This window comes from Corylus avellana, chromosome 7, assembly GCF_965113065.1.
Source record: "Corylus avellana chromosome 7, dhCorAvel1.hap1.2, whole genome shotgun sequence".
Classification (NCBI taxonomy): Eukaryota; Viridiplantae; Streptophyta; class Magnoliopsida; order Fagales; family Betulaceae; genus Corylus; species Corylus avellana.
In genome coordinates this window covers 21475433-21500276 of record NC_142496.1, presented here as the reverse complement: position 1 = coordinate 21500276, position 24844 = coordinate 21475433, and the positions used below count along the sequence as shown (strand labels likewise).

The window sequence follows — 24844 nt, the reverse complement described above, 5'->3', positions numbered from 1 at the left end:
TTCCATGCCTGTGCCAATCAAAAAAAGAAGGCAAATTTGATCAATCGAATCATTGATGAAAGGGGACAAGTTTGGGAGTCACAGGATCAAATTGGGGAGGCCTTTGTTCATTATTATCAAACTTTGTTCACGGCAGAAGCACCTAGAGATAGGGGTGTCAAAAATTACCGGGGAACCGGAACCGGAACCGGAAAACCGGGAAACCGGGAAACCGGGGTCCCGGTTCCGGTTCCGGTTTGAAAAATCTAAAAACCGGGTACCCCGGTTCCGGTACCGGTTTTTGGTACCCGGTTTTTACCGGGAATACCGGAACCGGGTTTCCATTTTATTTAATAATATTTATATATTATTATATTTATATATTAATATATATATTATATATATTAATATTTTTTACACTTAGGTTTAGGTTTAGGGTATTTAAAAAAATTAAATTTTTATTTCTAAGGCCCAAATAGGCAAAAATAATGATTTTTTAGGATTTTTGGACTTTTTAAGGTTTATTTTTTAATTATTTGGAACAATCACAACAAAGCCCCTTTAATTTAGACAAAGAAACTAATAGATTTTTAAAAAAATGGGCCAACTTATGAAAAAAAAATTGGCTTATTTTAGGCCCAATACCTAAAATAAGCCCAAAAATCAATTTTTTAAAAAAACCGGTTACCGGACCGGGTAATACCGGAACCGGCCGGTAACCGGGACCCCGGTTAACCGGGGTCCCGGTTCCGGTTCCGGTTTCTCAAAATTGAGAACCGGGGTACCCCGGTTCCGGTTCCGGTTTTAGGCCAAAAACCGGGAAACCGGACCGGGTTGACACCCCTACCTAGAGATATGATGGCAGCTTTGGAGGCCTTGGATGTACGTGTAAGTCCAGCTATGAATGAGTTCTTATTGAAGGATTTCTCGGTGGAAGAAGTGGGAGTTGCATTGAATCAAATGTCACCCCTAAAAGCTCCGGGCCCGGACGGTTTCTCGGCAAGTTTTTTCCAAAAAAACTAGGCAGCAGTGGGTGAGGAGGTTAGCCGTGCTGTAATTCACATTTTAAATAATCGATGCATGAATAAAGAGATCAATTTGACTTACATTGCTTTAATCCCAAAAATCACAAATCCTACTTGTGTTACTGAATTCCGCCCTATTAGTCTATGCAACGTGTTTTATAAGCTTGTTTCAAAGACCCTTGCCAATAGACTAAAAGCTGTGTTGCCTGAAATCATATCCCCAAACCAAAGCGCCTTTATCCCGGGGCGCTTAATTACAGATAATATTTTGGCGGCATATGAAACTCTCCATACTATGCACTCAAGGATGTGGGGAAAGGTGGGTTATATGGCGGTTAAACTTGACATGAGCAAAGCATACGATAGGGTGGAATGAGATTTTTTGAAAGGCGTTATGTGTCGAATGGGTTTCGACAATAGGTGGATCCAGTTAATTATGATGTGTGTCAAGTCGGCTAACTTTGAGATCCTTGTCAATGGTTCTCCTACGGGTCGGATTATACCCACAAGGGGACTTAGACAAGGGGATCCTATCTCACCTTATCTCTTTTTACTATGTGCAGAATCTCTTAGCTCACTCTTGACTAGAGCGGACAGTAGTGGGGACCTTATTGGAGCTCCAACCTCTAAAAAGGGACCCAGGTTAAATCATTTGTTTTTCGCCGACGATAGCCTCTTGTTTTGTAAAGCTACTCCTCTTTATTGGCGGAAAATGACGACGATCTTACAGACATATGAGAAGGCCTCGAGGCAGAGGTTGAACCAATCAAAAACGTCGATTTTTTTCAGCCGGAATACGACGACAGAAACTCAACAGGAGATAGTGAGGGTGTTAGGACTTCCATCCACACAGCGATATGACAAATACCTTGGATTACCAGCACTGGTGGGGAAATCTCGCAATCAAGCTTTCAAGTGTATTAAGGAGAGGGTATGGAAGCGCCTCAGTGATTGGAAACTAAAATTTCTATCGCAGGCGGGGAAGGAGATACTATTGAAAGCGGTGATCCAAGCAATATCAACTTATAGTATGAGTATCTTCCTTCTTCCGAAAGGTCAATGTGCTGAAATTAATTCTTTGATGAAAAAAATTTGGTGGGGCCATCAAGAGAACGAATCGAGAATTCACTGGATGAGCTGAACTCGGATGGGGTTTTCAAAAGATCGTGGGGGTATGGGTTTCCGAGATTTGGTGAAATTCAACAAGGCCTTATTGGCGAAACAATGTTGGCGACTGTTGAAGTCTCTAGAGAGTCTTACTGCAAAAATCATGAAGGCAACATATTACCCAAATTCCTCTTTTTTGGAGGCGAACCTTGGATTGAAACCCTCTTTGGCTTGGCGTAGTATTCATGGAGCCAGAGACCTTCTTGAGGTTGGTTTAATTTGGAGAATTGGGAATGGAAAAGATGTGCGTATATGGGGAGATAATTGGATTCCAAAACCTTCAACATATAGAATTCAGTCGCCTCCAAAGGTTTTGGACCCAAATAGTAGAGTGCGATCAAAATTTGTTAAAAAATCTTTTCACGGTGGAGGAGATAGAGGTTATCAATACTATCCCTATTAGCCATACGAACCAGCCCGATGTCCAGATTTGGCGAGGTAATAGATCGGGAGAATTTTCAGTCAGAAGTGCCTATCACTTAGCGGTGGAGTTGGAATGGAGAATAGTTTCAGAATGCTCTAAACAGGTGAAGGAGAGCTCACTGTGGAAGACGTTATGGCATTTACCCATATCAAATGCAGGAAAAAATTTCTTTTCGCGTGCATGTCACAACGTGCTCCCAACAAAAGACAACCTACTTAGAAGAAAAGTGATAAAGGAGCCGTTTTGCCTGATATGCGAAAGGGAACCAGAGACGGTCATGCATGCAATATGGAGTTGCCCAGCAGCTACGGATGTGTGGGGCTGCAGCAAGAAAGTTTTCCAAAAATGTGCCATTGAAGGTAATGATTTTATGCTTGTGGCTGAATTTATATTGGGCAGATGTGGGAAAGAAGATGCTGCGCTTTTTATTCACCTTGCTCGTCAGATATGGATGCGGAGAAACAAATGGGTTCATGAAGGTAATTTCATCAACCCAAATGTTCTAACGAAGGAGGCGCAGGCATATGTTCATGAATTTCAAAAAGTAAATGAGCTAGCAACTTCTGCTACGGATGAGAACGTCAACAAAAACGAGAACGTTAAATGGTCAGCACCTACACAAGGTTGGCTTAAGGTCAACTGGGATGTAGCTATTGACAAAGCTGGTGGAAGAATGGGGATAGGAGCTGTTGTCAGGGAAGAAAAAGGAAATGTAATTGCTGCAATGTGCAAGACACAAAGTGGGAGCTTTGAACCAACGATGGGAGAAGCCCTTGCTTCTTTTCATGCAGCGATTTTGTGCAGAGACCTGGGAATACAGCAAATAGTTCTAGAGGGTGATGCCAAAGTAGTAGTTGATGCAATTAATTCAAGTAAGAATAATTGGAGCCTCTTCGGTCATATTGTGGAGGATACGCGGGGTGTCTTGCAAAATTTCTCAGGGTGGAGATGTGGTTTTATACACCGTGAAGCTAATGAAGCGGCACATCGACTCGCAAGGGAGGCTATTACAAATGGCAGTGATAGGATTTGGAGAGATCAAATTCCAGATTGTATTAGTGACATTATTTTGATGGAGCAAGTTGCTCTATCTTTTGATTGTTGATGGAGGCTTATACTCCACATCAGTTATTTTATCAATGATAATCATCATATTTATTTTCAAAAAAAAAGAAAAAAAAAAGAAAAGCACATGCCACTGCCCCTGTCATTCAGTTTGTAAGTAATCCAACTCAAAACAGTCAAGGTCAAGAAAGCCATCGCCTAATATCACGTACGACAAGAAAGCCATAGTCGATAATGAGAATTTTTTTGAATGAAAAAATACTCGGAATTTTTGGGGCATAATCGGAATTTTATAAGAAGTTCATGTGCAGTGGAGACTAGTTTTGGATTATATATATATATAGCTACAGCGTTGTGGGCGTGAAACCAGATTGGAGAGCTTTTGAGAACATTTGAGAACATTTTGAGAACCTAGAATTTGAAATAGGCGTGAACCAACTTAATTATAAAGCTTTTAAAAATTATATTATTATTTTAACGTCCACTAGTTGGACAAACCTCATACTTCATATATATATATATATATATATATATATATATATATATATATTCTTATCTTATTAAACTAATCCATTTTTATTTTAAGTATAATTAATTAAATCTTGAATTACAAATCATTCATAATGCTAATAAGAGCCTAGTTCGAACCCACTACTTCTCAAATTGAACTAAGAAAATTAATTTAGACATCTAACTTAAACCTAATATTTATACCAAAGTATCATTAGTTATGTTAATAAATTCCTTGGGTGTTACGGAAAAATGATGTAACCCAAATCATATATTATGGGGAGAATGACCAGAGCAAGGTCATACACCTCAGATCAAATCATATTGGGCAACTAGTCAGAGTAAGACCATGTACTCCAAATCATATCTAATCAGCCAAGTGACCAGAGCAAGGTCACGCACTCTAGATGAAATCATATTGGGAAATCGTTGAGAGTAAGACTATATATGTACCCTAAAGCAAGACCATGAACTTTAATTAAGTCATATCTCATGATCATGCAATTGATTAAAGCAAGATCATATATATATGTACCCCTGATTATATTTACCGGGCAATTGATCAGAACAGGATCATATACCTCGGACGATTGACTAGAGTTAAGGTCATGTACCCCAAGTAATATATCCTCATGCAATTGATCAGAGGAAGATCGTGTAACTCAGATTGTATCTCATTGGACGATTGACTAGATGAAAATCATGTACCACATACCATACCATGTTGGGCAATTGGTCGAGGCCAAGAAAGCCATCGCCAAATATAATGGACGGACGACAAGAAAGCCATCGTCGATAATGAGATATTTATAGTAGTTGCAACAACTATATAAAGTAAATTATCATCCAATTTAATGTTTCTCTCAAGCTTTAGATCGACTATATCTTTATGCAGTGTCATCCGATGACAAAAGTATCCTTAATTAAATTTATACACAAATATCTAAATTGTTTTATTGAGAAAACAACATTCGACGAAGAGAAGAAAGTGGGGAAGCAAGTGGAATTGAGGAATTGAAGCATATGAGCAATAGGGGAGCTAAAAAAAAAAAAAAAAATTGTTTGGCTCTTGCTTTTTTTTTTTTTAACTGACATTGTGCTTAAAAAATCTCCAATTGCTTTTTTTTTTTTTTTTTTTGGGCTCGATCCCCATCTCTATTGAGAAATGACGCTGAGATGGAGAGAACCAAACCAGTAAGAGAGAGTACTATGGCATGAACTTTTCTCAAAACAAAAAGAGAGTAAAAAAAAAAAAAAAAAAAAAGGCATGCTTCCCTACCATCATAGCGTAGCATGGTTATTCTATATATTAATAATACTACAACAGCAAAAGAAAATTCCATCTAACATCGACATTGATTTCTTTCAAGGCACAATCTTGAAATCTTTCATCTTATCTATCCACGTAACGAATGAATTCGCAGAGTTCCTAAATCCCAAGAATCCAAACTCCTTGCTCTTATTCATACTGTCCAAGAAATCACCCCCAGCCAGGATCAAGTCCGCAAACCACCACACCCCAACATCCTCCAACTTCGTGGGTTTTAGTTGATTCTTCCTCACTATCTCTTCCCATACATGACCCTTGTCCTTCATCATCTCCACCAAGCTAATTTTCTCACCCTCCTTAAATCCGTGCTTCTCAATCCCAAATCTCTCTGCCAACGTCTTCCAAAGATGTTGCCATTTGAACACGTCCCCGTTGTTGCAATTAAACGCTTCGTTCTTACCATTTGGGTCCACAACCGCCCATATTTGCTGCTCTGCAATAAGATCAGCGTCCGCAGCCGTCGAGTAGTACTCCCAAGCCGCTTTGCTTCCAGGAAATTTCAATGGAAGCCCCTCGTGCTTGCATATAGCGGCGTATACGCAAAGCGTGCCTACTATGTTCATCAAGCTATAGGGGGAGAATCCGAATATTGCGGCGGGTCGGTGGATGGACCAAGTGAGGCCTTTCTTATCTTTAGCTTCTTCAAATAAAATATCTTCCTGCGTATAATAGAAATTCTGCACGTTCAAACGTGGCATATCCTCCGTAAAAGGTGGACTGGGGGTTTTGATACCGCCCATGTTCTCGAAGGGTCCGATGTAGTGTTTGCCGCCGGTCTGGAGGCAAATGTGGCGAAGATTCGGAGCGTTTGGGATAAGAGCGCGAAGCACGTTGCGGAACATGGCACCGTTGGCCTTGCAGTTCTCGGCTTCAGTGGGTCGGTTGGTCCACGTGACATAGAAGATGTCCGTGACATCGGTTAATTGGGAAAGCTTGTGTTGGGTTTCATGGGAATCAGAGACGTCGCACTGGATATATTCAACTGGATGGTTAGCATTCCATGCAGGGCGTGGGCGACGAGCCACGCCATAAATCTTCCAGGGTCCGCCGGGGGTGTCAGGGAGTGGGAGGATTTCAGCTAGGCTGTTGCCAACGATGCCAGTCACACCAATCACCAGGCCCACGCTCTGGTGGCTTCGAGGTGGTGCTTCTTCGTCATCGTATTTTTTCTGCAAAATTCACAATAGCTTAGATTAAAATTAGCAAGTGCGCGCTTATTATAGAAAAAAAGAGTAAGAGAGTTGGCTGAGTTGGTGCCTTTGCAGCGGCAGTAGCTCTAGCCCACCACCAGCTCATTCTGAGAATATTAACAGTCCAACTTGATCCAAACGCGATAGGTTCGTTGTCTCTTCACCAGCTTTCTGCGCGCTTCAACTTATATAGAGCGAAAAAGCGAAAAATCCAGAAGACAAGTCTACATAGATGACGCGAGCCATGACGAATTTTGGAGAGCACCTGGCTGCTCAGGATTGAATGGAATAGATTGGAATTTGTTAAAGGTGGGATTAGATTTCGTACAATGAGATTCAACTTATCACAATTAATGCATGTAGACATGGAATGACTGAGCACAAAAGCAGCCGTGGGGCGTGTATAGAGAAATGTTTTATTTTTCAAAAAATAAAAAATAAATAAAAATACCTTGTCTTGTCTTGACACTTCAAAAACCAAACTTAATTACTCTTTATAATTATTAATCAATAAAAATCAAATTAAAACTAAAAACAAAAAAGGAAATAGGGTGGGCACCCTCTCATATTTATGAACTTTAATATATATAATTTTTGTGACACATATTATGTAATAAATTACTTTATTTTATTTTTGAATTATGTTTATTAAATTTTGGGGTAACTTTACTTTATATTCCTGAATTATCACGCGATTTGACAAGTTTTTAAATTTTAAAACCTTTCAATTTCAACCCTTAAAGTTTTAATTGCAATTAATTTGATCACTCCGTTAGATTTTAAATATTAAAAGTGAAACAATGACGTTTATATCTTTAATTTTTTTTAAAAAAAAAATTTCAAATTTACCTTAATTTTAAATTTAAAAAAAAAATAATAATATATATATATGGGATGCGGCAAGCGGAAGGCAAAAACTCACGCTCACATGACACCTGGAACAGATACGAGGCCTTGCTGTCAGTGTTAGACACACAAACATGTTCTCTGCCGGTGATGACAAACAAGTCGAATGTTGGGACCTTGAACAGAACAAGGTTATGCGGTCGTATCACGGCCATCTGCGTGGTGTTTACTGCTGGGATATTCGCAGCAGGGCGCAAATATTTGCTCTCTCCGGCCATGGAAACGCTGTTTGCTCGGTGTTTGCTCGAGCTATGGATCTGCACGTTGTCACTGGCTCCCATGACTCCACCATCAAGCTCTGCGACCTCAGAATGGGAAAAACAATGTCGACTCTCACCCACCATAAAAAGTCTGTAAGAGCAATGGCAGTGCACCCCAGAGAGCAGCGTTTCGCGTCTGCATCAGCGGACAACATCAAGAAATTTGGCCTCCAAAAGGGGAATTCTGCCACAACATGCTCTCCTAGCGGAGAACTATAATCAATGCAATGGCTGTCAATGAGGCGGGTGTGTTGGATGACCAACGGCTGACCGTGACCCACGCTGGGTCACGTGCTGGGTCTGGCCTGATAAACGATTTAAAAAAACAAAAATCATTAATAGTTCAGTCTTTCTGGAATTTGCTGGTAGAAGTTAATGTCTAAATTTGATGAAGGAGTTTAAATTAACTGCAATTGAAAGTTTAGAGGTTCAATGATAATTCAGTAGCTTAAAATGAAGTTACCCGTATAAAATATGTATTTAAATAAAAATAAAAATAAAAGGGAAAAAAACGAAACGGGACCCCCTCACCTCTACCGATCTCCATAAGTTTTTCTGCCTGGGATCATTACCCAATCTCCAAATCAAGAAGGCTAACAATCAATCTTTACTGTTCATCTAATGATCAAAGAACAAGCTTTAGGCTCAGAGACTAATTGAATGTGGAGACCTCTGTATTAATTTGAGCCTAAGTGAAAGTGACGGCCAGGATCAATTTCATTCCACGATATAGGTGGCCAAAAGTTCTTTTGGGCTCAACAGTGTATTACAAAGTTATATAAAAATTGAAGGGGAAAACTTTAGTTACATTTTCTGAATTCTTATTATTTTTCCAATTTACCTTCTAAAACTTCTCAATTTAGTGTATCGAACTTTTAATTTTTTTTCAATGTCCCTCCTCTGTTACGATTTTATGATAAATCCCAACAACATCTCCAAAATACCCTTTTTATAGAAAAAAAAATATTTAAATTTTTTTTTGCAAAGATTGAGGCATAGATATTTTGTAAATACTGTTAAATTTGGACTAGCAACTTAGTCTTCGCAATTTTTTTTTTTTCCTAAAACAAATGTGGGTATCACTACAAGAAATCTGGTCTTTAGGGGCGACATCATTTGGACGCTAAAAGTCCTAAAGTGGACGATGTTGATCAACAGCGTCAACTATTGGACGCTAATGACCAACTTGTCGATCATTAGCGTCGACTTGAAGTAGACACTAATGATGACCTTTTAGCGCCCACTATGTCGACGCTAAACGTCTTGTATTTTGGTTGCTAATGTTGAACCGGACTGAAGCCAGAGTGGATGCTAGTGCTCCACTATCAAAGTGGACGCTAATGATCCCAAAAAATAAAAAATAAAGCAACCATCAGCGTCCAAACAAAAGTGAACGCTGATGGTTGCACTTTTAGTGGATGCTAATGGGTCTGACATTCTAAAAAAATAAAACATTATTAGGGTCAATTGGACTCTAAAAATGTTTTTTTATTACTATTTTAAAAAAAAAAAAAACACACACACACACACACAATTTTAAAATATGAGGCCATATTCAAAAGATATATAAATGATCATAATAAAAAGTGAACATTACTCTCAATTACTCTTACAAATATACAAATATATACATATTGGCATCCCTATATATAAAAGTCATGAACACGATACTCAATTACTCTAAATTCAATAATAATGTCAAGGAGAAGGTAAAAATTAGTATGTAAAGTGGCAATGATGGAACACCATGATGATACTTACACCACACAAAAAATGATGAATAATGTTAATCCCATTTAGTTTAGACAGAATTAAATTTTTCTTTTTTTTTTTTTTTTTTTACAAGTACACATCTCCAGAACGTTAAGAAAAAATTTTGCAACATGAACCTATAGTGAGTAAATCGAATAGATGTCATTAATACTAATTAATGCTGGTAAGTGGTAATGTGCTCCTGCATATGTTGTGGTTAGGTGATAGTATACTGATTATCTAAAAATGTATAAAATCTTAGCAGATAATCTTTGAGTTTGGTTTTGTTACCCTATATATATAGTTTTGACTACTTGTAACAAGTTGGAAATTTCTGGTTTATGAAATGTTTACTGAGTAATTTGAGAGTTTCTTACAATAAGACAATTAGAAAGAGGAAAACATCAAACTTGCAGGGTATGGAGGATCCTAGGTTCATCAACCAGTGGCACATGAACTCTCTGGATGAGCAGCATGCTGCAACCACTAGCAGCCACTACATTTGGAGAGAATTTAAAACATTGTTTCATGACTCACCCAAACTTCAACCACAAAAATTCCATGGGAACTTCTCAGACTGGTATTGATGGAACCATGAAACAGCTCAAAGTCAACAGCTGGAATAATTCATCCAAACTTGATCATGTATCATATCCACAACTTGCTTCTTCTGATCCAAACATTAATCTATCGTTTGCGGATGCGAACTACACGAGTCACATGGGAAATTTAGTCCGGAATGAGGCAAAATTCTCCTCCTCCAATCCGTACTTCTCAATCCCAAATCTCTCCGCCAAGCCTTCCAAAGATGCTCCCATTTGAACATGTCCCCATTGTTGCAATTGAACGTTTCGTTCTTACCATTAGGGTTCACCACTGCCCATATTTGCTGCTCCGCAAAAAGATCAGCGTCCGAAGCCACCGAGTAGTACTCCCAAGCCACTTTGCTTCCAGGAAATTTCAATGCAAGCCCCTCGTGCTTGCATATAGCGGCGTATACACAAAGCGGGCCTACTATATTCATCAAGCTATAGGGGGAGAATCCAAATATTACACCGGGTCGGTGGATGGACCAAGTGAGGCCTTTCTTATCTTTAGCATCTTCATATAAAATATCTTCCTGCGCATAATAGAAATTCGGCGTGTTCAAACGTGGCATATCCTCTCTAAAAGGTGGAGTGGGGGTTTTGATCCTACTGATTTTCTCGAAGGGTCCAATGTAGTGTTTGAGGCCGGTTTGGAGGCAAATGTGGTGCAGATTCTGAGCGTTTGGGATAAGAGAGCGAAGCACGTTGCGGAACATGGTACCGTTGGCCTAACAGTTCTCGGCCTCAATGGGTCGGTTGGTCCACGTGACAAAAGATGTCGGTGACATCGGTTAATTGGTAAAGCTTGTGTTGGGTATCATGGGAATCAGAGACGTCGCACTGGATGTATTCGACTGGATGGTTAGCGTTCCATGCGGGGCGTGGGCGACGAGCCACACCATAAACCTTCCAGGGGCAGCCGGAGGTGTCTCGGAGTGGGAGGATTTCAGCTAGGCTGTTGCCGACAATGCTTGTCACGCTGATCTGTCATATCTCAATACCATAAAGATCTATGAAAGAGCCTAATATATAACAAAGAAAAAAACAGTAGTTGAGAGCAACCCATCTCCAAATAATGTACTTACAAAAAAAATCTACAAATAATGCTCCTTCAATTAAGGAAGATCGAAGATAAAATCCTCCTTAAATGGTGGCATCGGACTCGAGTCCCTCTTGACAATCTTCTCTAGCTAGCTCCTTTGTAAAACAATGTTGTTTTACAGGCGAAAATAAAACGTAAGTCCTCGTTTTAGTCAATAGGTCACCCTTGAAACACATAATTTTCTTACAAAACATTTGAGTATATCAGGTTTCATACAGGAGTTCTCAAAAGATAGTAAGACAAAAATCACGATGTGAAGAATATATATTTGACGCCCCACATTGCTAGAGTGCGAGAAGGGGACATGCTTATATATATATAGAATATACTCTCTAAATGGTATGAAGTCTTTTGAGATAAATCTTTTTTTTTTTTGTCACATGTCATACTCATTCATTGATAAAAGTTGCGAGCCTAAAGCTCTTACAAATAGAGCAAAAAGCTCTGAAGTAAATCATAGCCGAAACTAAAGATACAGTCAACAATAACAGACCAAATCAACCAAAACACAGCATCTACTAACCTATGACTAAATATTAGGTTGAAAACTTAGATCTACATCAAACAGACACCATCTAATGCATAGGTAGCGCTTATTCCTCGGCCTTGAGAACAAAACCCCAAAGCCGATATTTATTCCGAGGCCTTGAGAGCAAAACCCCCAAGCCGATACTTATTCCTCGGCCTTGAGAGCAAAACCCACAAGCCAATAGTCATCCTCCTCGACTCGAAAGCCAGGATAAATTTCACATCCACAACCCAAGGGTTTGGACCAGTAATATCGGGCAGCAATTGGGCGCGCAGCAATCGGGCGCGCAGCAACCGGGCGCAACAAAGCAGGAGGAGAAAGCCTTATTACAAGCATAAATAAAATCATATAGAGAAATAAAGGGAACAATAAAACTAATGCAGGAAAAGAAATTACAGCAAATAAAACCAAATACAGGGGCACTCAAAGGAAATACAAAACAGAAAAACAACAATACAGGAAAATAAATGCGAAAAACACTCAAAGCGGGTTACGGCAGCTGGAGGAGGCCGATCGCGAGCTGGCCGAAAACCGCCGCGGAAGGTGGCACAAAAAGCTTGGCGCTGGAGGGGTGCGTGAAAAGACCCGACAGCGAGCGGTGAGCAGCGAAGCGAGCGCGGAGGAGATCGGCGGCACACACAAACAAACAGGGAGGAGGAGAGTTTGAGTGAAAACCCCCAAAAGCAGTACCCACTGAGAGAGAACACAAGCACAACAGAACAGAAAACACCAAAGACAGAAACAAGCCTAAAACAAAAATCGAGAAGCAAGGAAGAGAGGAGGGATGCAGGCAACGAGCATCCCTCCTCCCCCTGAGGCGGTGGCGCTTTGGAGGGGGGCTTAGGATTTTACAAGACTTAGGGTTTCTCTCTCGATTTTTTGGGATAAATCCAATAACAAAACAGTGCAGGTAGAGGTCCAAAGCGGATAATATCATATCCCTTGGAGCATGGTGTTACAATAAATATAACAATGATTAAAGTTGCAACTCTTTTTCATATGGTCTATTCCTACCCTTAACCCTCTTACGATAAGGTTTAGGTATCATGTAGGACCTCTGATACAACCCAGGTGCCCCGAGCATTGCATATAATGAGCTACCACCTAATCGATTAACTGAGTTTTACCCTGATTGATCCACTCAATTACTGATACCTATATCGTGGTCACTCTATCCTGCAAATGGTGGTGCTAGTTACAAATAATACTTTTATCCGGAGGGCAATATTGCCTTTATCTTTTGAGGCAAATTTTTTGAACAAGTTTCTCCTCCTAAATGCACTAAATAGATACTTTCCATTTTAAATGAAATCAATTTCCTTTGATCAGGTGTATAAAGTAACATCTTATTAATTGAGCCATATGTCAAGTCTATATAAAATGTGATTTACATGTTAATTATTTTTCCATAGTAGCTCTTGATTTGAATTTAAAAACTAATGAAACAAGATCATATGACAAGAGTATACCCCGGTGGCTAAGGTTTTGTATTTAGGGTTTATTTTGTGAACTTTTTTCTTTTAAAAGACAACTATTGTATTTTAGTTTCTTATAATTTGATTTTAAAACTTAAAACACATCTCCATTGTATTTTTTATTATAGGTCAAAAAAATTGTGTAAAAAAATCTATCATGCCTATTTCAATAATAAATAAATTTTTTTTAAAAAAAGATACAAAAGGTTATTCAACAGTATATTGTTGAACATAGTGACACAATTATACATAAGTTTGCATGAATATATAAATCACATAAAAATATACTATCATAAGAACCATATATAATTTTAGTTTTAATTCATATAAATTAAAACATATTAAAAATTTTTCATATGTGTAATTTAAAACCAGCTGGAATGAGTTAAAACATAAGACCCTTAAATCATAAGACCCATAAAACATATTAAAATATTTATTCTCATATGAGTAGTTTTATTTCTTTCATCAAAGAAAGAGACAAAAAATCGTAGAAGGAATATTGGAACACAAAAAAAACATAATGAACAACAAAGTCAATTAAATTTACAAAAGAACAATAAGAAATTTGATGAAAAATAATATATAAATTAGAACCTCCGTACAGTTCGGGACCTTTGCCGTTTGGTAAAGGAAAAGAAGCCCAGTTTGTTTTTTCTTATGGAAACCAAACTAAAAGCCCTGAAGGTGGAACATGTGAAGATTCAGTTGGGGTTTGGAAGTGTTTTTGTTGTAGACAGTGTGGGAAGGAGTGGCGGTCTAGCGCTCTTTTGGAATAATGCTGTAGATGTAGAAATACAAAATTACAGCCGAAGGCATATAAATGCCATAATAAAGGATGAGGGTGGATTGCATTCATGGACTCTTACGGGGTTCTATGGACATCCCGAAGTGGCGAAAAGGAAAGAGTCATGGGATCTCCTAACACACTTACATACATTGTCCCTTAATGCATGGATGTGTGTAGGAGATTTTAATGAAATTTTGTTTGATGAGGAAAAGTATGGAGCTAATAAACGGCCTCGGAGAAGTTTACATGCCTTTCAACAAACTTTGGAGAATTGTCATCTCTACGATTTGGGTTTCTCGGGACCTCAATTTACATGGAGCAACAAAAGAGAGGATGGTAATTTCATCATGGAGCGATTGGATCGAGCTGTTGCGAATCATGCTTGGATGGATTTATATAAGGAGTATGGGGTGGAGGTGTTGGCGAATAGAAGTTCTGACCATGCACCATTACTGGTTCAGTTGCAGAATTTTAGGCGTGGCCCAAGTAAACATATGAAGAATTTTTTGTATGTAGAAGGATGGGGAAAATCACCTAACCACCAAAAAGTTATCCAAAAGGTATGGAGGGAGAAAATGATAGGATCCAATCCGTGGCAATCTTTGTCAAAAAAGCTGGATAGGAGCAAAAAGGTGATTAAACAATGGCAAGTCAAAGAAAGAGGACAAGCTGATCACCTAATCCAAGCAAAAACTGAACAGCTGAAGATTTTGCAAATGTCAGAAACCCAACCTGATGGGGAAGAGATAACTCGGCTGCAGCAGGAGGTCAATGATCTTATAGAAAGGGATGACATGCAATGGAGGCAAAGGGCTAAAGAACATTGGCTCAAAAAGGGTGATAAAAATACAAAATTTTTTCATGCTAGTGTAAAACAAAGACGCCAAGCAAATCGTATTGTACGTGTGGAAAATGAAGATGGAGTTGTATGTACAAATTCTGATGAAATTTCAAAGGCGTTTATTGATTATTTCCATAATATTTTTTCAACATCAAATCCATGTGGAATTGGGGAGTGTTTAAATGGGATGGAGAAAAAAGTTACACCTAGCATGAACGAGCAGCTGATCCGAGAACTATCGGTGGATGAAATCACTTGTGCTATTTCCCAAATGGGAGCCCAAAAAGCGCCAGGCCCGGATGGTCTGCCGGCGTGTTTCTATCATGACAATTGGAGCACCATTGGAGAGGAGGTATGCAATGTTGTCAAAAAAAATTTTACTTTTAGTAACCTTAATGCTGAAGTGAATTTTACCCATATTGCATTGATACCAAGAAAACCTAATCCTTCAAAGGTCTCAGATTTTCGGCCTATTAGTCTTTGTAACGTTTTGTATAAAATTGTTTCAAAGATTTTGGCAAACAGATTGAAGGTATTCTTGCCTGAAATTATTTCCCAAAACCAAAGTGCGTTTATCCCGGGAAGATTAATCTCGGATAACGTGCTGGCAGCTTATGAAACTTTGCACTCCATGCATTCACGGATGTGGGGCAAAGTGGGATACATGGCCTTAAAATTGGATATGAGCAAGGCTTATGACCGGTTGGAGTGGCGGTTTGTGGAGGCGGTTATGGAAAAAATGGGGTTTGGAGCTAGATGGATTGGACTAATAATGAAGTGTATATCCACAGTGAGATATTCCGTTATTATTAATGGAATTCCGGAAGGGAGCATTCAACCAACTAGGGGGATCCGTCAAGGGGACCCACTCTCACCGTATTTGTTTATTTTATGTGCTGAGGCTTTGAGCTCCCAACTCTTAAAGGCTGAACTTTCTGGAAGTCTCCGAGGAGTCCCAACCTCCCCAAGGGGCCCGCGGCTCAACCATTTATTTTTTGCGGATGATAGCCTTTTGTTTTGTAAGGCCACGGCACAAGATTGGCAGCGGTTGTCAATGATTTTGGAGAGGTATGAACAAGCATCTGGCCAACGGCTGAATAGGGATAAAACATCCATTTTTTTCAGCCGTAATACCAGGCGAGAGGTGAAAGATCTCATTCTTCGCTTATCCGGAGTTCCGGCTACACAAAGGTATGACAAATACCTGGGGCTCCCAGCTCTAGTCGGTAAGTCTCGAGTTAGAGAATTCCAGAATTTAACAGAAAGAGTAAGGGCAAAGGTGACAGATTGGAAGGCAAAATTACTCTCACTAGCTGGAAAAGAGATACTCCTAAAAGCAGTGATTCAAGCCATCCCCACGTATAGCATGAGTATTTTTTTACTCCCCAAAACACTTTGTAATGAAATAAATGGCCTCATGCAAAAATTCTGGTGGGGGCAAAAAGAGAATGAGAAGAAAATACACTGGATGAGTTGGGAAAAAATGGGACGTGCAAAAAATCAAGGGGGATTGGGTTTTCGGGATCTTCATGCTTTCAACAAAGCTCTCCTAGCAAAACAAAGCTGGAGGTTACTACAACAGCCCGACAGTTTGCCTTCAAAAATTATAAAGGCCAAATACTTTCCATCAGTCAATTTGCGGGAGGCAAAAGTGGGGAGTCGACCTTCACTAGCTTGGAAAAGTATTCTGGCAGGTAGAGAATTACTGTTTGCAGGTCTAATTTGGCGAGTCGGAGATGGAAAAAATATTTCAATATGGGGAGATAAATGGATTCCAAATCCATCTTCTTTCACTGTTCAGTCACCTTGTCAAAAGCTATCTCCAAGAGCAAAGGTCTGTGAGTTAATTGAAACAACATCTCCACGGTGGAATATGCCCCTTATCCGAGAAATCTTTTGGGATGCTGAAGCAAACCTGATTGGTGGACTCCCGGTAAGCAGATATAGTAGGCAAGACAAACTAATCTGGAATTTCACAAGCACTGGTGAATTCTCGGTCAGAAGTGCTTATTACCTGGAGTTGGAGAGAAACGCCGGAAATAGAGGTGAATGTTCTACAAGGTCGGGCCTTCAAGATGTCTGGAAACAAATATGGGAGCTAAGAGTTCCCAATGCCACAAAGGTTTTCATGTGGAGGGCGTGTAATAATATTCTCCCTACAAAAGAAAATCTAAAAAAGAAGGGGGTATTGAAGGATGCTGATTGCATTTTCTGTAGTAGAGCCATTGAAAATACTGCACATATCTTGTGGCACTGCCCAGCGGCTCAAGACGTGTGGAGTGTCAGTGATCGAATTTTACAGAAAAGTGTCTGCTTGGAGGAGAATTTCTTGGGAATTTTTGAATTTTTCTTTCGCAGGTGCAACTCGGAGGTGCTGGGCATTTTTGCGATGACAACCCGTGAGATTTGGAAGAGAAGAAATGCAGTTGTTCACGGTGAGCAATTTCAACATCCGAGTGCGCTGGCTAAGGGAGCATTGCAACTGTGGAAGATGTGGGAACAGATTTCGGTGCAACAAGAGGAAACTGATGTGAGTCCAGCTCCCGTGTCTGAAGCAAATGTGAGGTGGAAAGCTCCTTCTATGGACACGTATAAATGTAATTGGGATGTGGCTGTGAAATCGGATGTGAGTGGGGTGGGAGTTGGTATCATAATCAGGGATTACACGGGGAATGTATGTGCAGCATCTTGCCTGTGTCTAGAGGGCAGTCCAGACCCTACCGTAGCAGAAGCGATGGGAGCCAGGTGTGCATTGGAATTTGGTAGAGATCTAGGCTTCCAAAACATTATATTGGAAGGGGATTCAAAAACAGTGATCCAAGCTATTGTTGGGAGAGATCGTTGGTGCAAATTCGGTCAAGTGATTGAAGATATCCATGTTATAATGGTGGGATTTAGGAGCTGGAGGGCGGAGCATGTTAAAAGAGAAGCAAATGAAGCAGCTCATGGATTGGCGCGGGCAGCAAGGACTACAGGGGTTTCTAGAATATGGATGGAAGAAGTCCTCGATATTGTTCAACATATTGTTCTCTTAGAGCAATCGTCTCTTGGAGTTTTAGAGCCTCGTGCTCTTGATATTTAGAGTTTTGACTCTAGATGTTTTGTACCTTTTTCAGAATTTTTGAATGAGATCAGATTTTATTCAAAAAAAAAAAAAAAAAAAAAAAAATTAGAACATAAAATAAGGAAAGAGTAACCTTAAACCCAATAACAATATATTGAGAATGGTAGCAAAACTGAGAGTAACCCTAAACCCAATAAGTTTTTTTGTAATACCTATTATATTTCAATACAAATAAAACTCATAGAATTCTGGACATTTAAAAAATAATACAAAGCAAAATAACAAATCTTTTTTTTTTTTTTTTATGGATACAAAAATAACAAAATCTTTCACTCAATATTTAATGCAATCAAATAAATCATTTCAATCTTCCCTTAATATAAAAAATAAATTAAAACAACCTAAATTCGTCCCCATATGTGTAGTTTAAAATGAAAAGCATAAAGAAGAAGAACAAAAAATAAAATAAAAAGGCAAGAAAACATGAATTTTGATTATCAAAGTATTAATATAAAATTAGCATAAAATCTTAATATTTTTGGCGTAATACCAATTATATTTTAATATAAATAAAACTCATAATTCTAAACATTCAACAAAGAAAATGAAAATGAAAATGAAAAAAAAAAAAAAAAAAAAAAAAAAACTGAACAAAAAATTTCACAAAACAAAACGGAAACATATTCATCTTTACCTAATCTCTAATTTAAAACGGTGTTTGGTACAAAAAAAATTTTCAACAAACAAACTAAAGATCATCAATTCACAATTGCAAAAAATTTATACATAAAAGCACAAAGATACATTCATCTCGAATATCGCATACCTTAAATCATAGTTTAGAGTCACATATATTTCCATGAAACTGATCAAATAAACTTTGTGCAACTATCAACTTCTATAGGAAAGAGTTTTGAAACGTTGTTGCTATATAAAGAGAGACATGAATTTAGAGTGAGAGAGACCGACGTGATTTAGGGTGAGAGAGATAAATGTGAGTTAATAAAGAACGAAAAGTCAAAATGAATTAATTAAGGAAAAATTGTGTTTTAATAAAGGGAGAGATATTAATGCATTAAGACACTTAATTTATTAAAAAAAAAATTGTGATTTAGGGTGAGAGAGATAAACGTGAGCTAATAAAGGTCAAAATTAATTAATTAAGGAAAAATTGTACACTTAATTCATTAAAAGAAAAAATAGAAAAAGGAAAAACCCCTTTCAATATTTGCACGGTTCAATTATTAAAAATTATGAGAAAAAAAATTTAAATTTTTTTTTTTTAAAAAAAAAAGGGACACGTGAATTAATAAAAAAAAATGTCAAAAGGAATTAATTAAGAAAAAATCGTACACTTAATTCATTAAAAAAAAATAGAAAAAGGAAAAACTCTTTCAATATTTGCACGGTTCAATTATTAAAAATCATGAGTAAAAAAATTAAAAATTTAAAGAAAATATTGTTGGTGTGAAAAAAAAAAAGGTTATAATTTCATTTATATTATTTGTTTCCGTATTTGATTCGGACATTAATAATACTTAATTTATTGAATAATTTATGTATGAAAAACTCTTAAAATATAATCAACACAATTAATTACGCTAATTAATGACCAGAGGTAAAAATAAAAAAACGGGTCAAATATTAAAAATATGGACATGTGTCGCAATTTTAAGCACTCTTAGATATTAAAAAATATAGACACGTGTTGCAATTCTAAACACTCTCTACGTCAAAACTCAGCTTTTATATATATATATATATATATATATATATATATATAATAAGTAAAATAATCACAAAATTAAAATGTTTTGATCTTTTGAAGATTTGAACCAATGCCCTTAATATATATCACATTATCATTTAAAACATTAAACCGGCGATGTGTATCATTCAAGATAATTTCAAAATACAGATATTTATTTTATGTTTGGTGGGTTTTTCATTTTTGATCCATTTAAATAAGCTAACAATAAGCCCCAACTAATGGGCCTGCATACTCTAATCCCAAAACTTTGGGCTTTGCCTAAGGCTTAACCTAGGCCCAAGGTAGAGAATATTACACATTTGCAAACCAATCCTGTTCAGTGCATTCACAAAGAAGTAAAGAGAAGCCTAATGGGATCAGAAAATGACTTAATAGAGAGAGCAAGGAGCACTTCGGATAACTTTCCTCTTTTATAGGTTTTCTGGTGCAAGCTCTTCACAGAAAGTACTTTATCCTAGGGATAAACTCCCAAAATCCAAAGTTCTATTACTATCTCTTTCCAACATATATGAGTTTATCTGGCAAGTTGAGCTCACTGATTGGAAGGCTTCTCAAGAGCAATACATTGTCTAATTGCTCTGCGATTCCCACAGTTTGTTAATGGATCAATAACTTATGCTACCTTAAAGACTACTTGATGCCTGATGGGAAGGTTGAGGGGGTTTTGAGATCTTTTGTTAAGCAATGCCTGATATCCATCTATCCTCCCATACATTGATGCCTCCACCAATGTGAAGTTACCAAATAAGCCCAACATTAAAAACAAATCTCTTCCTTTAGGTAAGCTGCTTCAACTAGCACCTTTCACTGCCTCAAGACAACTTGTGTTTGTAATTCTAGCCAAATAAATCATTAAGATTTTGTAACAATTTCTTTGCTAGGATAGGAAGATTGAAGCAAGAATGATCTCAAAATCCCATCCCCCCCTTCTTTCTTGGAGATGGAGAGTTTCTGCCATCTGAAGAATGGCTGTGGCTTCAAAAAGAATTCTGTTTTTGGATTTGGAAATCGATCACCTCTGTTTCCACCCATTTCTAGAGGTTAAATTGAGATACAAATTTCGCCATGCACATAAAAATATCCATAAACTATATGTATTGGTTTGCTGACAATTTTCAAAAGTCAGGAAAGAGAATTTGTAATTTGCCACAAAAATATTTAAACAAATGTTCTTTTGCCATTAATTTGACAACATATATAGTGCAAAACAATCATTCTTTTGTCATGCCATTGCATGAAAATACACAGCAACAAGGTAGGAGTAAATTAATTTTGCTCAAGGAAACCATACCTCTTTCCCTTCATGCTTATTTAAGAACACCAGCATACACTCAATTGGGAATAACACCGGAGAACCATAAACATTTCTAAGGCACAATCTTGAAAGCTTTCACCTTATCGATCCAAGAAATGAAGGAATTCTTTGAGTTTCTGAACCCCAAGAACCCATGCTCCTTACCCTTATTCATGCTATCCAACAGGGCCTCCCCACCTTCAAGCATCATGTCTGCAAACCACCAGAGCCCAACATCCTCGAGCTTGGTAGGTGGCAGCTGATTCTCCTTCACAATCTCCTCCCACACTGGACCCTTGTCCTTCATCATCTCACTCAGTCTCAGATTCTCGCCCTCGTCGAACCCAAAATTCTCAATCCCAAATTGCTCTGCCAACACTTTCCAAAAGTGCTTCCACTTGAACACGTCCCCGTTGCTGCAGTTAAATGCTTCGTTCCTCGCATACGGATTCACCGCTACCCATATAAGCCGCTGCGCAATAAGATCAGCATCGGAAGCCACCGAGTAACACTCCCAGGCCGCTTTGCTTCCAGGAAATTTCAAGGGAAGCCCCTGGTGCTTGCATATAGCGGCCTATACGCAAAGCGTGCCGATTATATTCAGCAAGCTATACGGCGAGAACCCGAATATAACCTGGGGCCTGTGAATCGACCAATTCAATCCCTCTTGTTTCTCAGCCTCCTCGAACAGCACATCTTCAAGGGTGTAATAGAAATTGGGTACATCCAATCGGGGCAAATCCTCCGTCAAAGGTAGATCGTGGGGTTGGATCTTGCCGCAAGACTCGAAGGTTCCGATGTAGTGCTTGGTCCCTCTCTGGAGGCACACGTGGTTGAGATTCAGCGCGTTTGGGATTACGGCGCGGAGGACGTTATGGAACATCGCGCCGTTGGCCTCACAGTTCTCCGCCTCCGTGGGTCGGTTGGCCCAGGTGACATAGAAGATGTTGGTAACATCGTTCAGGGGAGAGAGCTTGGCCTGGGTGTCCTCCGCGTCAGAGATATCGCACTGGATGCACTCGACTGGGTGGTCCGCGTTCCAACTGGGTCGTGGCCGGCGTGCGACGCCGTATAACTTCCAGGGCCCACCTGGGGTGTCTAAGAGGGGAAGGATATGAGTCATATGACTATATCAGATAAAAATATAGCTAAAAGGATATAGGGCCTTTAAAATTTTACGCTAGGTTTACAAATAAATTTTTTTAAAAATTTTAACAACAAGATGTGGCATAACATGATTAGAAATTAGATAAGTTTAACTTTTGAGAAACTCAATCATATTGTGTCACATTATGTTGTAAAAGTTTTTTTTGTAAAATTTGTTTTTAAGCCTAGCATTTTTCAAAATTCATTAACTAAACTAGATAAACTGAGTTTTGATAAGTCATTTTACATAAAAATTTGATTTTTCCATTATAAATGCTCACGTTTTTAATGTTTTTAGCAGTTTGCCTATTTTGACAAGGCTATTATTTGTGATGAATACTCTATTAATAATAGCCATTAAAAACAAAAGGAGAGCAAAAAAGCATGCTTCCCTAGCATCATAGTATGGTTATTCTGTCTCCAAGGAGTAGTTCAATCGACTGTGAACCATATCTTATAAAGCGAAGGTCACTAGTTCGAATCTCCTTCCCCTTTCCCTTGTGTGGACATGTCAAAAAAAAATATATAAAAAAAAAAAAAAAACATGGTTATTCTATGTAATTAATATTACAACAGCAAAAGCAGATTCTATCAAACATTGGCATTCATTTATTTCATGGCACAATCTTGTAATCTTTCATCTTATCTATCCACGCAACGAACGAATTCACGGAGTTTCTGAACCCCAAGAACCCACGCTCCTTGCTCTTATTCATACTGTCCAAGAAATCACCCCCAACCAAGAACAAGTCCACATACCGACACGACACCCCAATATCCTCCAACTTTGTTGGTTGAAGTTGATTCTCCCTCACTATCTCTTCCCATACATGATCCTTGTTCTTCATCATCTCCTCCAAGCTAATTTTCTCACCCTCTTCGAATCCGTACTTCTCAATCCCAAATCTCTCAGCCAATGCCTTCCAAAGAGGCTCCCATTTGAACACGTCCCCGTTGTTGCAATTAAACGCTTCGTTCTTACCATTAGGGTCCACCACCGCCCATATTTGCTGCTCCGCAATAAGATCGGCATCCGAAGCCACCAAGTAGTACTCCCAAGCCACTTTGCTTCCAGGAAATTTCAATGGAAGCCCCTCGTGCTTGCATATAGCGGCGTATACGCAAAGCGTCCCTACTATGTTCACCAAGCCATAGGGGGAGAATCCGAATATTGGGCCGGGTCGGTGGATGGACCAAGTGAGGCCTTTCTTATCTTTAGCTTCTTCATATAAAATATCTTCCTGCGTATAATAGAAATTCGACACATTCAAACGTGGCATATCCTCCGTAAAAGGTGGACTGGGGGCTTTGTTCCTGCCCATTTCCTCTAAGGGTCCGATGTAATGTTTGAGGCCGGTCTGGAGGCAGATGTGGCGGAGATTCGGAGCGTTTGGGATAAGAGCGCGAAGCACGTTGCGGAACATGGCACCGTTGGCCTCGCAGTTCTCGGCCTCAGTGGGTCGGTAGGTCCACGTGACATAAAAGATGTCGGTGACATCGGTTAATTGGGAAAGCTTGTGCTGGGTGTCATGGGAATCAGACACGTCGCATTGGATGTATTCGACTGAATGGTTAGCGTTCCATGCGGGGCGTGAGCGACGAGCCACACCATAAACCTTCCAGGGGCCGCCGGGGGTGTCTGGGAGTGGGAGGATTTTAGCTAGGCTGTTGCCGACGATGCCTGTCACGCCGATCACCAGGCCCACGCTCTGGTGGCTTAAAGGTGGTGCTTCTTTGTCATCGTATTTCTTCTGCAAAATTCACAATAACTTAGATTAAAAATTAGCAAGTACGCGCGCTACTATAGAAAGAGTAAGAGAGTTGGCTGAGTTGGTGCCTTTGCAGCGTCAGTAGCTCTAGCCCACCACCAGCTCATTCTGAGACTATTAACACTCAACAGTCTGACTTGATCCAAAGGCGAAAGGTTCGCCGTGTATGCACAACCGGCTTTCTGCGCGCTTCAACTTATATAGAACAAAAAAAAATCTGGAAAATAATTTCAGAAAAGTCCTACATGGATGACACATGCCATGACGAATTTTGGGGACCACCTGGCTGCCTTGTAGTCAATGGAATAGATTCGTAACATGTGATTGAGCTGATTACAAGAGCACTGATTGGGATTGTAATCACTGATTGGGAGCACGCGGCGTGCGTGGCACGCCCACACAAGCCAGTGCAAAATTTTTTTTTAAAAAAAAAAAAAAAAAAAATTTGCACGCGGTGTGCAGCTGTTTTGTTTTACCCTGATTTTTACAATGTGGCATTAAATGATTGAGCACAAAAGCAGTGGTCCATAACTATTTTATCCACTCAAAATTAATTTTTTTTAATTTAGTTACTACTTTTTTATAATAAAATTTTTTATTTTACAATTTATTTTATTTAAATATTATTTTTTAATTTTATTTTTATTGTTTTTTATCCTTACCTTTTCTTTCCCCTCTCTCTCTCCAAAACCAAAGACGGATACCTGTGTCCCCGCTCGATGTATTTCATGGTGACGAGCACTTTGGCCTCTTTGTTGCGCATAAGCTTGGCCACCCTGAAGTTCCCACACCCTATGTCCTTCACAAGCTCCAAGGGTGAAACCAAGATTTTGAGTGTGGGGGGACAAATTTCCGGTTAGACTTAGGG

At 38.9% G+C, this 24844-nt stretch overlaps 2 protein-coding genes and 3 pseudogenes across 2 annotated transcripts; 1 reads left to right on the top strand and 4 right to left on the bottom strand.

Annotated features, from left to right (window-relative positions):
- Nucleotides 1–5454: 5454 nt before the first annotated feature.
- Nucleotides 5455–6859, bottom strand: LOC132184732 (3-oxo-Delta(4,5)-steroid 5-beta-reductase-like). Its single transcript, XM_059598467.2, has 2 exons — nt 6758–6859; nt 5455–6669 (listed from the first exon to the last, which is right to left on the bottom strand). Exons 1-2 carry the CDS (start codon nt 6794–6796, stop codon nt 5536–5538), a joined length of 1173 nt encoding a protein of 390 aa, XP_059454450.2. The 5' UTR covers nt 6797–6859; the 3' UTR covers nt 5455–5535.
- An 811-nt stretch (nt 6860–7670) lies between these two features.
- Nucleotides 7671–8075, top strand: LOC148584662 (protein pleiotropic regulator PRL2 pseudogene; annotated as a pseudogene).
- Nucleotides 8076–9964: 1889 nt separating this feature from the next.
- Nucleotides 9965–14241, bottom strand: LOC132185111 ((S)-8-oxocitronellyl enol synthase CYC2 pseudogene; annotated as a pseudogene).
- A 6681-nt stretch (nt 14242–20922) lies between these two features.
- Nucleotides 20923–22274, bottom strand: LOC148584661 ((S)-8-oxocitronellyl enol synthase CYC2 pseudogene; annotated as a pseudogene).
- Nucleotides 22275–22739: 465 nt separating this feature from the next.
- On the bottom strand, nt 22740–24156 carry LOC132185112 (3-oxo-Delta(4,5)-steroid 5-beta-reductase-like). Its single transcript, XM_088518014.1, has 2 exons — nt 24045–24156; nt 22740–23958 (listed from the first exon to the last, which is right to left on the bottom strand). Exons 1-2 carry the CDS (start codon nt 24081–24083, stop codon nt 22822–22824), a joined length of 1176 nt encoding a protein of 391 aa, XP_088374140.1. The 5' UTR covers nt 24084–24156; the 3' UTR covers nt 22740–22821.
- Nucleotides 24157–24844: the final 688 nt, after the last annotated feature.